The 16,436-nt window shown below is 38.2% G+C and overlaps 1 protein-coding gene and 1 non-coding gene across 2 annotated transcripts; both read left to right on the top strand.

Moving 5' to 3' along the window:
- The first annotated feature begins 1,223 nt into the window (after window positions 1–1,223).
- On the top strand, window positions 1,224–1,295 carry TRNAW-CCA. Its single transcript has one exon. It is a non-coding gene; the product is annotated as a tRNA-Trp (tRNA).
- Window positions 1,296–1,646: 351 nt separating this feature from the next.
- On the top strand, window positions 1,647–16,207 carry LOC122649503 (putative nuclease HARBI1). The gene is made up of 3 exons (XM_043842685.1): window positions 1,647–1,689; window positions 14,720–15,496; window positions 15,588–16,207. Exons 2-3 carry the CDS (start codon window positions 14,725–14,727, stop codon window positions 16,067–16,069), a joined length of 1,254 nt encoding a protein of 417 aa, XP_043698620.1. The 5' UTR covers window positions 1,647–1,689; window positions 14,720–14,724; the 3' UTR covers window positions 16,070–16,207.
- The last annotated feature ends 229 nt before the right edge of the window (window positions 16,208–16,436 follow it).

Below are 16,436 nucleotides of genomic sequence, written 5' to 3'. Positions count from 1 at the left end.
AATTCCGATTCGAATTGACCGATCCACTACCAATTATTTGAACCATGAAATCAAGTATCAAGAATCTTTTTTTTTTGGGTAGAAGTATCAAGAATCTAAAGGCTACGAACAATTTGGACGTTGAAAATAGGCAGTTGACATTATATGGATTTATGGACGACACACATGAGGGTATTTTAAATTGAATTTATGGTTTGAAAGTTGACGCACGGCCAATCAAGATGATTCTTTTGACATCTAATAATCAAATTGCCAGATCTTCACATCCATGTGACAAAAATAGGTGTTTTTTTTTTTGACAAGAGAAGGTGGAGAACGCTTCCACAAACCAATTTATTTTAAAATTTTAAAAAATAAAGGTTTTGCTATTAAGGATAGAAGGAAGAACAATGAAAAGGGGGTCTCACCCCACCAAACCTTAGACCAACATAACAAATAAACCTCTTTAACTAACAAATGGGCTTCACAAATTCAAAGACCGAAGAACAAAATTGAAACAAACAGTCTCAAAATCATTATATAGAGTAACCTAATGTTGTTGACTAAAATACCATAGGCCCAAAAGAGGGCTATCTGTTAGTCAGTCATTTCCATCAAGGCATGATATAAGCCCTAATAAATCAGAACAACAACAAAAGTAGGTTAACCTTTTGGGATTGGTGTGTGGTTTGTGTGATTACACTTTGTTTCATAAAAAAAAATCAGAACAACAACACATTCTACGGATAAAAATAGGCATGGGTTTTAGTGAACGGTATCAAATTCGGTATCAGTACCTTCAAAATTGATATGATATCAGCACAAACCGATCGTATCAAACAAGCGTCCAGGAAGGTGATTACACTTTAGAATGTTCAGTGAAAGAAGAAGTCTCCCTCCCTATATAAAGGCGATAATCAGTTGGACCTTTGATTAATTAACATTTCTTTTTATCACCTGATTTTCCTTAAAAAATGAAATTTTGACTATTTTACCCTTTACCCATTATTGCTTCACCGATATATTATCAATATCGATATCAATATCAATATCAATCACCTTCAAAACTGTGCAGTATCCGTCGATATGGATTCCTCAAACCATTGAAATAGATGACCTTCTTAGAAAACCTCCGCAAGTGGGTCAATGTAGGAAAAAATAGGAAAAAATTTTGCCCAAATGGAATTCAAATTTTTAGTAAAAATATTGTGATAAAAAATTTTGGACATATAAGCATTCATCGAGGATCCGTGGCGCAATGGTAGCGCGTCTGACTCCAGATCAGAAGGTTGCGTGTTCGATTCACGTCGGGTTCAATTTTTTTCCTCTTTCTTAACTCTCTTCTGCGTTTTGGTAAAATTACATCTTACTCCTTTTTTTCATCTTCCATTCCTGTCGACGTTGTCTTGAGATTGAAAAGTCTCCCCCTCTTTCTCACATCATAGCAGAAAAAAAAAAGGAAAAAAAAAAAAAAACTCTCAAGAACAGTGGACTCGTATTTCTTGCTCTGCAAAGAGAGGATTTACGATTGAGGATTTGAGGTATATGGAAGTGCGTATCAGCTTGGGGCTCCTTAACGCCTCTTATTACTATTTTTCTTCTTGTGATTAATGTTCTATAATTCTTCTCTCCTATAGCCTCATTGGTTCTCCCGCTTCCACAGGCAACACTGCCTCTGCAACTATTCCGGCACTCAGCGACTTGAGCCTGGTAAATTCTCTCTGTTTTCTCTCTCTCTCTCTCTCGTTCTCTCTGTTTGTAATTGTGTGACTATAACTGCATGTGGGAAGAGTAGACCAATCTAAAGATTCTGGAATCAACATATTTGGAAATATTTAATTATGCCATTCAATTGAAATCCGCCGAACCATTTTGGATGTGAAGCTTCTTCTGCTTCTGTAGTCTTCTTCTTCTTGTTTCTCAGTGCCTAGATCTTCTTTTAACAGTCCTTTTCTTTCTCATTATAACCTAGGTCTGAATCATTTCCCCTGGACCTTTACAGTAGCCAGGCTCGTTCGTTGTATGAATAATTTAAAAAAAAAAAAGAATGGGTCCTAGAAAGCTACACAACACAAGCTTTGCATTGCCTGCCAATGTGGGTCAAATTCTTACCCGTAATTTTCTAGCCATCCACCATGGAAGCAGATTTTTTTTTAAAGCCCACCAGCCTCCTGCACAATATCACATGGAAACCCACAGTGCAAGGTGAACAAGTGTTAATAGCAAAAATATGTGCAGATATTGAATAAAAGCTTTGTTAGCTGAAATTTATCTGTTAGAGGGAAATATTTTAAAAACTAATTGGAGAAAAAAATACATGGAGAACCAACTCTATATCTATCTGTCTTGTTCGTACTACTTGTTAGTGTATCTAATGCCATCCATCTAGCATTAGCGTCTTTAGTGTGCTAGAATTTGAAGAAGTTGATCAAGGATTTTTGTTTCTGGATTTTGTTCCTTGTTTCTATATACACATTTGGACTGTTCTGTAACCATTCATCATCGTAACGACACTTGGTTCTTAACATAAGCCTACATGGGAGTTGTTTTCAAGAAATAGATGATTACTGGCGGTCATTCCAAGTAGTAACATGTTCTTCAGGATTTCTACAATGAAATTATTTAAGAAGCAAATTTACTATAAGGGAGATATGCCACCGAGTATTTATGAAGAACTTTACTTCTCCCTGGTGCAACGGTAAAGTTGCTCCAGTGTGACCAAGTGGTCACAGGTTCAAGTGTCTGGAAACAGCCTCTCCGCGAAGCGGGGGTAAGGCTGCGTACATTATGATCCTCCCTAGACCCTGTAGTGGTGGGAGCCTCGTGCGCTGGGTACGCCCTTTACTCCTTCCAGCTGGGGGGGAGTTTGAAGAACTGTAATCTCTTTTGTATGTCTGGTCGTTAGCCCCCTACCAATCCTTCAACATTTCTTTTCAAATTTTTTTTAACATATGCCACTATAGATATGTATTTATTATTCACTGTAGAGTTTATAGAAACTCTACAAATGCCAATCCTTGGTAATCTTATTGGTGTCGCCCTACGTCCAGGCCCCTTCCAATGCCTTGGGTCGCCTAGATGCCATGACAACTATGTTCAGGCATTGAATTATAGAAACTGATGATCTATTATGGTTTTAAACCAGTGGACATATGTAGCCAACCCAGAGGAAGTGACTGGATTGGGTAGTTAAATAAACAATTTTCTTTTTCTTTGGTTCCTTTTGTAAGGGCATCTTTTTTTGTTTTTATGAAACCATTGGGTTTTAATTCAAAAAGGTAAAGATTTGGAAATTTGGGAGTTCTTCTCCACCAAAGCCTCACATTTAATTATGTCTGCAATTCTAATTATGTAGACTGCATTGATATCTAACAAGGCCTTTGAAAATTTATATTTACCTAAAATAGGAGGGACAAGCAAGAAGGCTCGGTCAACCCAACCCAGCCTTTTTGTAATTAGGATTAGAATTGCCGTGCCTAACCTTCCCCTCACCCTCCACCCCAACAAAAAAATCTATGCCCTGAATAAAAATGGGAGATATCTGGTCCTAAGCTTGTATCAGCATGAAAGATTCAAAGAGGAAAATGGAAAACTTATGACTCCAATCTCTTTAAAGTGGGGAAAAGGAAAAAGACAAAAACCTTATTCTCTGTTTATCTGGTGAACTACTGTTGCTTGTTCAGGAACTCGAGTGATTCAACATCAGGAGAGCTGACCTTCACTCTGCTTCTCTTGCCGGAATTTGCCTTGGTTTCATATTAAGGCTTGATAGAGAATACTCAATTTCCAAAATTTATAGGCTTTCTAGAATCATCGCCCAAAACTTTTGCTTTGGGTTTCGTAAAAAATTTGGAGTTCCCCACAATGGGGAGACGCCACAGTTGTGGGAGGTCAGAGGTGCCCAGCAATTGGGAGATGATTCTTCCAGCACTGGGAGATGCCAAGTCCAGACAGGAATATCCTCTTGAAACATCAAAAAATATATAAGGGAGAATTATCTTTTTGAAAACAAATCTGTAGGAAAAAAGATCATATCCCTAAATCTGAAACTCAGATCCCAATAGGAGTGGCAACTTGGTCAAGTTGTCTAAGATTTTATTAAGATGTGGAGTCTCCCAGTGTTCAAACTTCTTTTAAGTTGAAGATTACATAATAGCGTTACCTGCTTTTTGTTCAACCAAACAAAGGCATTCCAGTTCAAAATAGTCTTAAAAAAATTAATGATCAACGTAGCTTATTCTGTAAGCAGTTAATTACCAAAACCGATTCAGTTAAACTTTCCGTCTGTCAAATCTTATGCTGTACTTCTGGGATGACTTTACAGATTTGTTTCTATGCCAGTCACTCCCCCCTCCTGATGCAGGGCAGGAGTATGTAACATTCTCCCACAAGAAGAAGAAGGACCAGGCCCATCTGAAGGCCTAGCTCGTTTGGGGTTGATTCCAGCCCATTTGTGAGCTTAGTTTAGTTAGGTTTTTAGATTTAAATTAAGTAGTTTAAGTTTTCCTATTTGGATTATGTTTTCTTTTCCTTTCTCAACTATGTTTTGTAATTAGCAATAGGATTGATTTCATAGTCAGATTAGGAATTGATTTTTTTTTCTTCTATATAAGCTTGTAAGAACCAAGGGCACCATATGATTTAAGAATTACTGAAGTTTGATTTCTGCAACTCTGCTGTGCAATTCAGCCAGTCATGGCGTGAAGCCTGCACAGTGAGATTCTGATCCTAGTTGGTGGGAAGCCATTAATTATCTCTCCTTGTTCTTTGTTTTTTTCCTGCAATTAAGTCCTGTTATCATCTGTTATTTGTGTGCTTGCTGAAATTCAATTTAAATTGAGATTGAGAGGGATTTTCATCTCTATTTAATACTGTTTATGTGCTGTTCATAGTTGATACTGGGAATTAAAATATTAAATCCCAGCAAGAACCCTTGTAAATAGACTTGGCAGATACCCTGTTTTTAACCCTCTTTTGTCAAAAACGAGATTCCTTATAGAGAAGAATCTGTCCATCAGATTCCTCCCTCTTTTGGGGGTTCAAAGTATCTTCCAAGAGTGCCCCTTCAACCTGGGTTTTGTGGAGATCAGAACTTCTGATCTGCTGCTATTAAAAATCTCCCGTTTCTGTCCTGTGATTCCTTAATTGTTTTAAATCTGACCAGTAGATTTGAAATAGATTTTGGGGTTTGCATTAGCCAGCCCAGAAGGGAACTCGACCAGCTTTTAAGGCAGATCTGCTTCTTTGATTTCGAGTAATTAATAAATCTCTTGTTTCCTGAATTTCTGTTTCAGATTTGCTTATTTTCTAATCTCTTAATCTGGCCATTGGATTGCTTGTTGGATTCTAAAGTTCACCTATCCTATTTATCTGTGAGTGAGTGTCAAATTTAACCTTCATATGAGAAGGTTGACTTTTCGGTTTGGGCTACTTGGGATCCTGTCAGAGGGGTGTTTAGTCTGAACGGTTCATCCTAGCTACTCCCACCACCTCCCCCTCTCTCTCTCTCTCTCGCATGGGTATCATCACACACACAACATAATAATTGCAACAATAATTAGAATATTAATAATTATTGGTTAGATAAACAAAATAAGGCCACTCATTCCTAACTACACTCTTAATGGCCTAACTTTGAATAGCGGTGGCATTCCTCCTCTTCAGGGTTTGTGAGTAGAAGTGCCTACAATCCTCAAATTCAGGTTTTTAAGAGCACACGTTCAGGAGAATTGGTTGAGGGGTTACGAGTGTACTTATAGGGAAATTGCTATGGTGATTTAGCAGGAAGTTTCTAAGCTCAAAACTTTCGTGAATTTTTGGTCGAAACATGGAAGGTTTGGTTTCTGGTTTTGATTAATGGTTTCGAGGCCAAAATGACCAAATTAGTTATCAAAACTTCTAGAAAACCCTATTTTAGACCCTTTATACTTTATGATAATTAGCCAGATACCGTGTTATCCTTCCTCCTTTTCTTCTTTTTGCACAAGGGATCTGGGACATATTGGACGTTTATACCTAGATATTATGCTTGCAAGCAAACTTCTTTTCCATTTTTTGGTGCTGTTTTACCAACGCATAGTATAGAAATTTAGATATGTTGTTTGCTTAGAGACAATCTATTGCTTGCAAGCAAATTATCTTTGACCCCCGAGTAGTGCTCTGTTGTAGTTTAGCTGCGAAGTCCAGAGAGTAAAGGCTGGCAGTGATCTGAGTTGTGTTGTGGAAAGGTGAGAGAGGAATCAGTTTTGAAGTTAGAAATTGAAAAAAGGGGATGTTGGTGGGGTTTTACATGAAATTTGTTCCAAACTGCTAGTGAAAATTAGGGGTGTCAATGGGTCGGGTTGGGCCGGGCCTGCCTAAACCCTGACCCTGACCCTAGAGGCCTTAACCTAAACCCTGACCCTGACCCAACCCTGGCAGGGCCAAGAAACCCTCAACCCTGACCCGACCCTGCCAGGGTCGGGTTGGCCCTGATTGACCCTGATTGACCCTGTCCCGACTTTAATCTTCTACTAAAGCATAAAAATTCTTCAATCAAATGAAATATTCTAGCAAATGAATCAAAAGACAGCAAAATAAAACGCTAATTAAACTTATAATTAAACCGATAACTATCAAATTCACACAACAGTTTCATCTAAACAAAAAAACAAACAAATCCACACAACAAAAACTCATAAAATTGCTCACCGTGAAACCAGAATGAAGAATAAGGAGAAGATGAAGATGGAGACGATTGGGATTAGTGGCGGCCACCTCAAACACTCCACTTGTTGGGTACTCATGGGCTCCAAATGCATACTCCATACCATGTACTGCAAGTCTGCAAACCAGACTGAAATCAACACTCCATTCATGTTCACTAAGAAAGGCATTCCCATCCAATTCCTTACCCCAAACCAGATAACCTCTTCAATTTTCACTGAAAATCACCCCATCCATTTGACTTTAAAAAAAAAAAAAAACCACTGTCGATTCCAACGAAAATGCCCACCACCCCTTTTTTCCCTCGAAACTTTGATTAACCCCTTCTAGGGTTCGAGCCAGTGAAAAGGAACACAAATAAAAAGAGAAATAGCAAAGAGAAGAGAGCGAGAGACAGAACCAAGAGAGAGATATGGAAGAAGAAGAACAATCGCACATACCTGGTTGGTCCAAACTCGCCTTGCAATTCTGCTCGTCAGCCTTCTCCAAACTCCAAAGTCCAAACGAAAACGATTGAGACTAATCCAAAGTCTTCAAGAGTGACATTGCAGTCCGCTGGAAAAGAGATGGGGTTTCTTCGAAAGGGAAAGAGGAGAGATGGGGATGAATTAAAAGAATTGCTTTTAGGGTTTTCAGTTTTGACGCTTTTGAGTGTTTTTATTATATATAATATAATTAAATATTGTATATATAAAAGTATATATCTATATATATATTATATATATGCTTATAAAACAATACAGTGTCGGGTAGGGCCGGCCGGCTCAACCCGAGGCCTAAACCCGATCCCGACCCGACCTGACAGGGTCAAGTTATTTCTAAACCCTAACCCGCCCTTCGGGCTGAAAAATCAGGGTCGGGTTAGGGCCGGCTCTGGGCGGGTTCGGGCCGAGCGGGCTTTTTGACACCCCTAGTGAAAATGGACAAAAGAGTAAGATATGATGGTGTGAAGCTTGCAAGTTGCAGCAGAGCTCTTCTTGGTGAATGGAGCTCTTGGTTAAGGTTCAAGATGGGGACAAAACATGGCTGAAATCCTACAGGTTTTGGTGGATGGTTTCATTTGACCATTTTGGTGGTCAAACAGCCATATTTTGGGCTGAAACTTGATAGAGACCCTAATTAAGCATCCCACTACACAATGGAACCTTTAGATTGTTGAAAAATGCACTCAACATGTTAGTTTGGTTTTGTACCCTAGATTGGCAATGTATGCCATACCTTACCTGTATATTTCTCAAAGATAGTCTACAAAAACAACAATAACTCAGCCTTATCCCAAATAAATGGGGTCGGCTACATGGATCCTTACCCTTCAATCAGCTCTATTTGATGCCAATAATGCCATACTTGATACAAGGCCTAAGCTATACATTTCTTTCCTCACCACTACTCCTAGAGTCATTTTAGGTATGTCTCTGGCCCTTTTGGCTCCTTCAATCTGAATCAAATCACTCCTCCGTACTGGAACATCTAAAGGCCTCTGTTGAACATGGCCATGCCACCTCTAGCGACTTTCTCATTACTTATCATCATGGTACTAAATCTCGTTTCGTTTCGGTCTGACCGAAATTTCGTCGAAATATGGTATTTTTCTGAGTGTAAAATGCCAAAATTACCGAGATTTCCAAAATTTTTGAAATGAGATTACCGAAATTTCCGAAATATTTGAAATATTGCATGTGACACTTTTAGTGACTTTTTCAATATCTCGCGATATATCGTGAGTCCACGATATTTCGTCGATATCTCACGAGATATCGTCGAAATATGGTATTTTTCCATTTCGGATTGGTATCGTATCTCGGACAGCTCGAGATATACGAAATTTGGTGAAATATCGCCGAAATTTCGCGAGATTTTGAACTATGCTTATCATATATCGGAGCTACTCCCAAATCAGATCTAATTTCATCATTCCTCTATCCTTCCTAGTTTTGCCACACATCCATCTCAACATTCTCATCTCAGCTACACTGAGTTTATCTATATAATGCTTCATCAATCTTAACCCAACATCCTGGACCATACATCATAGCCTGTCATCTGACTGCCCTATAAAATTTTCCTGTTAAATTTTAAAGGAATACGTCAATGACACAACACAGTGGACGGCGACGCAACTCTCCACTTCATACATCTTATTTAATTCTCTGTGAAACATCGTCTTCCATCTTATTTAATACTCTGTGAAACATCATCCTCTATATTACCTTCTATTTTTATGAGTGAGCCTAGATACCTAAAATAATCACTTTGTGGATTCTCCCTCCCGTCAACTTTCACCTCCTCATTATCCATCCTAGTGTAACTAAAGTTATACACCATATACTCCATTTTCGTTCTACTTATCTTAAAACCTTTTGATTCCAAGGTTGATCCCCATAATACCAACTTGGTGTTAATCCTTGCTTTTGTCTCATCTACCAAACAATATCATCAACAAAAAGCATACACCAAGGAACCTGATCTTGAGTGTCTCTAGTTAAATCATCAATGATTAACGCAATCAAATAAAGACTTAAAGCTGATCCTTGATGTAACACAATTTTAGTTGGGAATTTACTGCCTTGACACCCCACAGTTCTTACACTAGTCACCACACCATTATACATATGTTTAACTATGTCCACATATTTACTTGAAACACTACTCTTCTCTAGTACTTGCCAGATTAACTCTCTAGGAACTCTGGCATAAGCTTTTTTTAGGTCAATATAGATCACATGGAGATCCTTTTTACAATCTCTAAACTTTCCATGAGTCTCCTAAGTAAATAGCTTTTGTCATGGATCTTCCTGGCATAGAACTAAATTGGTTTTCCAAAATGGTAGTTTCTTGTCTCAAGCGAGTTTCAGTAACTCTCTACCATAATAACATTGTATGGCTCATTAGTTTTATGCCTCTATAGTTATTGCAGCTCTGAATATCACTTTTATTTTTATAAATAGGAACCACAATGCTTCTCCTTCATTCATCTGTGATTTTCCTTGTACTCATAATGTTATTAAACAACTTGGTTAGCCAAGATAAACCACAGATGCCTAAGCTCTTCCACACTTCTATTGGGGACCCATCTGAACCTGGTGCGTTGCCTACTTTCATCCTCCTTAAAACTTCTTTTATTTCAGGCACCCAAATTTTTCGTATATATTTACTCATGGAACTTAAATTTTAGTCAAAACTGACCAAAATCTCCGAGTTGTATTGGTTTCGGGCATGGTCAAAACGAAACCTTGGAGGCCTAGGGTTGAAACTCAGTGTTGAAACCTTCAAACAAGATTCGGCATGTCTCGGTTTACGGTCTGAACAAAACCGGCCTTGAAACGGATATGTAGAACCTTGTATCTATGACATGTGATGTCATGATGGGTAATGCAGTCTTCTGGGACACTATCACTTGAATTGTCTTCATTTAGTGGGTTTTAGAAATAATCCTTCCATATCTCCTTGATGTCCATTACCATCTTCGCTTTTAATACATCTAATATGGTCGAAATCTCTACTCTTCCTTTCCCTCATTTTTGCTATCTTATAGAGAGCTTTTTCCTCTTCATTTGTGCTCAAATTGTTATAAAGATATTCATATATTTTTTTTCCGCCTTGCTTTTACCACAATCTTCTTAGCTTCATTTCTGTCAAATTTCACCTTTTTAGATCCTCAACATCTTTAGTTCTTTGCTATGTCTTAAAACTAGTTTTGTTAGCCTCATCCCACCACCAAGTCTCCCTAGGGGAATGACGTTTTCCTTTCATTTCACCTAGGACACCTTTCGCAATCTATTACAAGCAGTCATCTCATTCCACATCATATTAATGTCACCATCAAAGTCCCACCTTCCTTGTTTGACCACCTTATCAATAAATGATTTGAAGATTTCTCTTTTTAATTTCCACCACCTTATCCTAGGGAAAATAGGCTCACCTTTCTCATGACTTGGCTTAATGAGATATATATCCATGACTACTATTCTATTTTATGTGGTTAGGCGCCCCCCCGGTATAACCTTACAATCCTTACATAACAACCTATTGGACCTACTCGTTAGAAAGAAATCTTGTTGGCTACTATGATGTCCACTCTTGAAGGTATCTAAATGCTACTCTCTTTTCAAAGTATGTGTTCACAATAGATAAATCATAAGCCACAACAAAGTCTAAAACTGAAGTCCCCTCCTCATTCCTCTTTCCAAAATCATTTCCTCCGTGTCCACCTTCATAGCCTCTTTAATCACTGCCAACATGTCCATTCAGATCACCTCCTATAATAATCTTTTCCTTGATTAATTCTTTGCACTAATCCATCCATATGTTCCCAAAATTATAACTTACTACTTTCATCCAATCCTGCTATAGGGTGTGTGAGCTAATTATATTGACAACCTCTTTCTCCAACACAAACTTGATGGATATAATACTATCACCAAATCTTTTAGCATCCACCACATCATTTCTTCAAGTCACTATCCACTACTATGCCACTCCGCTTCTATTACTTTTATTCCCGTATACCAAAGCTTAAAGTCATCCAACTCTTTAGCTTTTTATACCCTTCCATCTAGTCTGTTGAATACAAGCTATATTAATGCTTCGTCTCCTCATAACATCTATCGATTCCAGACTCTTGCCCGTTAAAGATCCTATATTCCAAGATACTAATGTAATCCTACGCTTTTGGACTAGCTTCTTTACCCGCACTCGTCCATGGTGCGACAACCCTTGCTTACTTGTCATTGCATCCGAGCGCTGTTGCAGTGCGCCGCTTATAGGGACACCCTACCTAACCCTTGCTTACTGTTCACTACACCCAGGTCAAAGTTTAGCGTGTCCCTTACGGGGGACACCCTAACGCAAGATTGAAAATATAAGGTTCTAGAATCCATATAAAAGGGTTTGGCTAAAGTTTTTTTTGGTGCTGGCTACTTGCCTGACGCACCAACCCTCAATTTTTCCGGGCTTGGGATCGACAACAAAAACACTGGTGGAGTTATTTCTCAAAGATGGCCTATGTTCCACATAAAATGCCTGAAAATTAAAATAATTATTTTTTGGCAGAAAAAAAAGCAACGCCATGAGGCCGTAGATCGGCCAACGGTGTCTGACATATATAAAATTGAGCTCCAACCACAAGTATCAACTCTTTTTTTTTTTCTTTCAAAAAGTTGTTGCAAGAATCAAAATTTTAAACCAGAAATTAAATCCAACTCCATGAAGTTGTAGATTAGCTTACGTTATCTACCATATAAAAAATTAAAGCTAACCACTACATATTTACCCTATTTTATGCAAAAAAAAATACTTTAGGGAAAAAGTGTATACATCAAACTGTCAATCTTCAAGAAATCTCCCAAATCCACCAAATGTTCGATGTAGATGACTTGTAGAAGCTTCCAACAAGCTGTTCCACCAAGATTTACAAGTGGAATGGCCAAAATACAGCAAAAACCCTTCTGGAGTCAAAACTGGAGGTTTTGGTCGAAGCCTCACTTTGCATACCTGCAGTGTTGCCCTTGGTTATGTCTCGAGCCAGGTCGAAACTGAAAATTTTCGGTATAATTCGGCCGACTCCAACGACTTCTTGAACCATGCTTGGTTTACATCTAATACCTACGGAGAAGTATTAATGCAGCAGATCTTTGGTTGGTGTGTGAAAAAAAAAAGTATGAGCAAGGATGAATCTAGGCTACTAGGTTGATGTAGTAAGACCCAGAAAGAGACATGTGATCAATGAATTGAGGTCCATCATATTCTGTTTTGTTTGCATAAACAGTGCTCTAAAATCCCAGTCGCTTCTCAGTTCAAGCCTTGGCCATAGACAGTGTTCTCGTCTCTTTTATCTATAAAATATGAAGAGCGGGCATGTAATATTAATGTGCTTATGGACCAAGGTTTTAGAACTCGATTTTGCCCCTGGTTTCGCTAGGCCACAAAACCAAGTTCTGCCGAGATCTCGGTGAGATCTTGTTTTTTTCCCCGTCGAGATTCAGTGGTGGGTTTCAATGGCTATATGACCAAGATAGGTCCTGAAACTTGACATCCACCCTATTTTAGGCCTTCAAACACAATGAAAACATTAGTTTTTACAAATTCAAACCCAAAATGGTACTTTGACTTCGGACCCTAGGTTGGTAGTCTACGGCGAACGTGAGGTCTACCCTAGGCTATTCAACAGAATATTTAAAAACTAAAAAATAATTCCGCCTCCGTCAATCCATAGATCGGTGGACATTGTATCACATATAATAACTACATAGTCAACAAACAAGTATTGTTCATGTTTCTATGAAAAAATTTGTTTTTGAGAAGTAATATTTAACTTAAAGTGTTCTTTAGATGTAATGCAACTCCCTCTCTTGATGTTGAAACTTCAATGTTGAATCTACAAGCTTTAATCTTCAGTTGGAGGTAAGATTTGCCAAAAAAAAAAGCACCAACTATGTGTTTTCTCTTCACAGCAGACCGAGAGAGGCGAGACAGAGCAAGATTTCAAATTTGGGGTCGAAATCTCGCCGAGGGGGTGTATTTATGTCACTTTAAGTTTGTCTGGTTCAACCGAGTCGAATCGAGACCGAGATAACTCATAAGATCTTGTAGTATTTCTGTATCACCTCTGGTCTTGTCTCGAATCTTGGCGAAACAGAGATATTATCGAGATCTTGGAGAGAGATGTTTACCATGAAATGGACTGGCTGATAGGTAAGCACATAACTAACTTTTTCGCAAGCAGTTAGATTAAGTGAGGCTAAAGCATTGGTCTCACCCTTTCCCCTTTTGGTTGCTTAATTGCCTAGAATCAGATGTATTGGAAGTTTGTTGTTGTATTACTTAATGTGTAGGTAATTAGATATATAAAGAAGAAAAAAGAACTACATTTTGATTCATCTTAAAACCACTGGATTTCATATTTGCTCTCTAGGGAAAGTTTCCCTTTTATCAGAGCCGCATTCTGTTACCCCAAAACTGTAACTTACTAGTTACTGCTAAAGAATGTGATGGAGGCAGGTACTAGTGGTCCTCAACAAACCACTTGACTTACTTCTCTCTCTCTCCAATAATGGTGACTTGCACTGGAGAACCCACTACCACCGTAGTTCATAAACCATATAGAACCATTATGAACAAGACTAGGAGTGAACTTGGATGATTATGACGTCCTGCCAGAGTGCCAGTAGAATTTTCAGATACGAAGAAGAAGAAAAGAAGCAAAAGAGCAAGGAACCTATTGGATCCTCATCCAAGAGGTCGAAGAGTGATGGCTATGATAATGTCGGTGAAGCACTTAAGAGAGTGGTTGCTCTGGAAGAGCAGAGAAGATTGGAGCAAAGCACCCATCAAAAAAATAAAAAAGGATTGGACCAAAGAATCACACAAAAACAACATATGATGACTGATGAGGCAATTCAGATTCCTGACTCTTTGGAGGGGAATTGAGCTCAGTAGTAACAATAATGTGATGACTTTGAAGGTGCTCGAGGAATGAATAAAAAGAGATGTTCATTAAGATGCTTGACGATGGATTCTTAAAACAATTCAGAGGAAGGCGAGAGAGGAGCCTGGATCCCCTATTTGATATGTTTGTGTCTAGATGGATGATTGTTTAGCCTGTTTATGCCTAATTTATTTTAGACGTATGATTGTTTATGGGTTTTGTACATTGAGTTTGGGATGGTTTAGATAGACTTTTATGGCTCAATCAGGATGGCGTTGATGGCTCAGTGCTCTCTTCTTATGATAACATATTATGCCCGACTTATCATATATGCATGATAAACATTTTTTTTGTGTGCACTTCAACTTATATGTGTTTGTGTCGCTTATTCTATTTTTTTTTTTTTAGACTTAGTATATGTGTGTTGGTAGTTTATTTATTTCGTATTTTGGAAGATGGACTTATATGTGCCTAATATGATATGTTATGCATAAACAGTTACTATGGATAGGTAACACGATAGTGATTCCAGTGTTGATTCTTTGTTAATCTGTTACTACTTGTTGTAATTGGTTTATGTGTCTAATATGATATGTTATGTATGAACAGTTACTATGGATAGGGAACACGACAGTGATTCCAGTGGTGACTCATTGTTGCCACTTCTTGTAACTGGTTATGCAATTCAATATTTGAAGCGCAAGCGAAGTATTGATGAAGACAGTGATGATGGAACGACTTCCCGAATTACAAAACAACCAATGAATACACGCCAACTCACAGGTCATACATGGGTCTTTGAAATGCTAAGCCCTGATAGACCTCCAAGAAGGGTTCGTAGACTATTTCGTATGTCTAGGGAGCATTTCACTGGGTTGGTGTCTGCATTGAAAGAACGAGGTTTATTGGCAAACACAAAGAACATTACAGTGGAGGAACAGTTGTCAATGGCCATCTTAATGATGGCTCACAATGTTAGAAATGATGTCATCCAAGAATTGTTTCAGCATTCGGGTGAAACAGTGAGCCGTCACTTCCATAATGTATTGGCAGCCCTACGAACATTCTCTAGAGAGATGGTACAACCACCCTCATTTGAGGAGACACCACTTCAGATCAAATCCAATCAGAAGTATTATCCATTCTTTGCCAATTGCATTGGTGCAATAGATGGAACACACATAAGCGCGTCAATTCCACTTGCAAAACAAGTACCATATATATCCAGTAGAAAAAATAAAGTTACCCAAAATGTATGTGCTGCATGTTCATTTGACATGTGCTTTACCTTCATTTGGGCTGGCTGGGAGGGTTCAGCACATGATAACCGAATCTTATGGGAAGCCATCAACACTCCTCGTCTAAAGTTTCCCCATCCGCCACCAGGTGATGTTTCATATTCTAATTTTTTCATCCTTGTCAAATTTGTTAGATACGAGTGTCATTTGAAATTTTAACTCTAGTCTTAATTTTGTAGGAAAACACTATCTTGTTGATTCTGAATACACACATATGCCTGGGTATATGGCTCCTTTCAAGAATGTTCAATATCATCAACATGATTTTAGGCATACAAGACCACAAGGAGCTGAGGAGTTATTTAACTTTACACACTCATCATTAAGAATCGTTATTGAAAGATCATTTGGCGTCTTGAAGAAGCGTTTCCCCATTTTGAAGACGATGCCCACATATAGTTTCAAGACACAAGTATTGATTGTAATTGCTTGTGTAGCCATACACAATTTCATTAGAAAGCAAATGACATCGGATTGGTTATTTGAAAAGGCAGAGAGGGGAGAGTTTGATGATGAAAGTGAAGATGACGCTAGTGATAGTGATGACTATGAGGACGTGAACAGCGCAAATGTGGTAGATAATATGCAACAACAGCAATGGGAAACATATCGGAAACAAATTGCAGATCAGATTGAGGAAGCCTATAAGGATTTAGGATGAATAAATGTGTCTATTGTGTTTTTTCATTTTCTGTGTAACTGTTTGGTATGTCTTTGTTAACAAATATTATGGATAGGTTTTTTATTTTCTATGTAACTGTTTGGTATGTCTTTGTTAACAAATATTATGGATGGACTACCATTTGAGTTGAGCAGTTCTTTTATTTTTTCTCCACAACGCATGCACACTACGCCTGTTTTTGATCACTTTGACAACCCAGCATGACCTACTTGGCGTACTTTGTAGTAGGTACCAATTCGTATTTTATAGGCTCATTTGTTCAAAGATGCTACAGATGGACTTCTAAAAAGATATAACTTACAATAAACAAAATCAGGGATACAAAATTTATTCGACACATTGGCAT

This window comes from Telopea speciosissima, chromosome 2 (genome assembly GCF_018873765.1).
Source record: "Telopea speciosissima isolate NSW1024214 ecotype Mountain lineage chromosome 2, Tspe_v1, whole genome shotgun sequence".
Lineage (NCBI taxonomy): Eukaryota > Viridiplantae > Streptophyta > Magnoliopsida > Proteales > Proteaceae > Telopea > Telopea speciosissima.
This window is presented reverse-complemented; position numbering and strand designations above follow the sequence as displayed.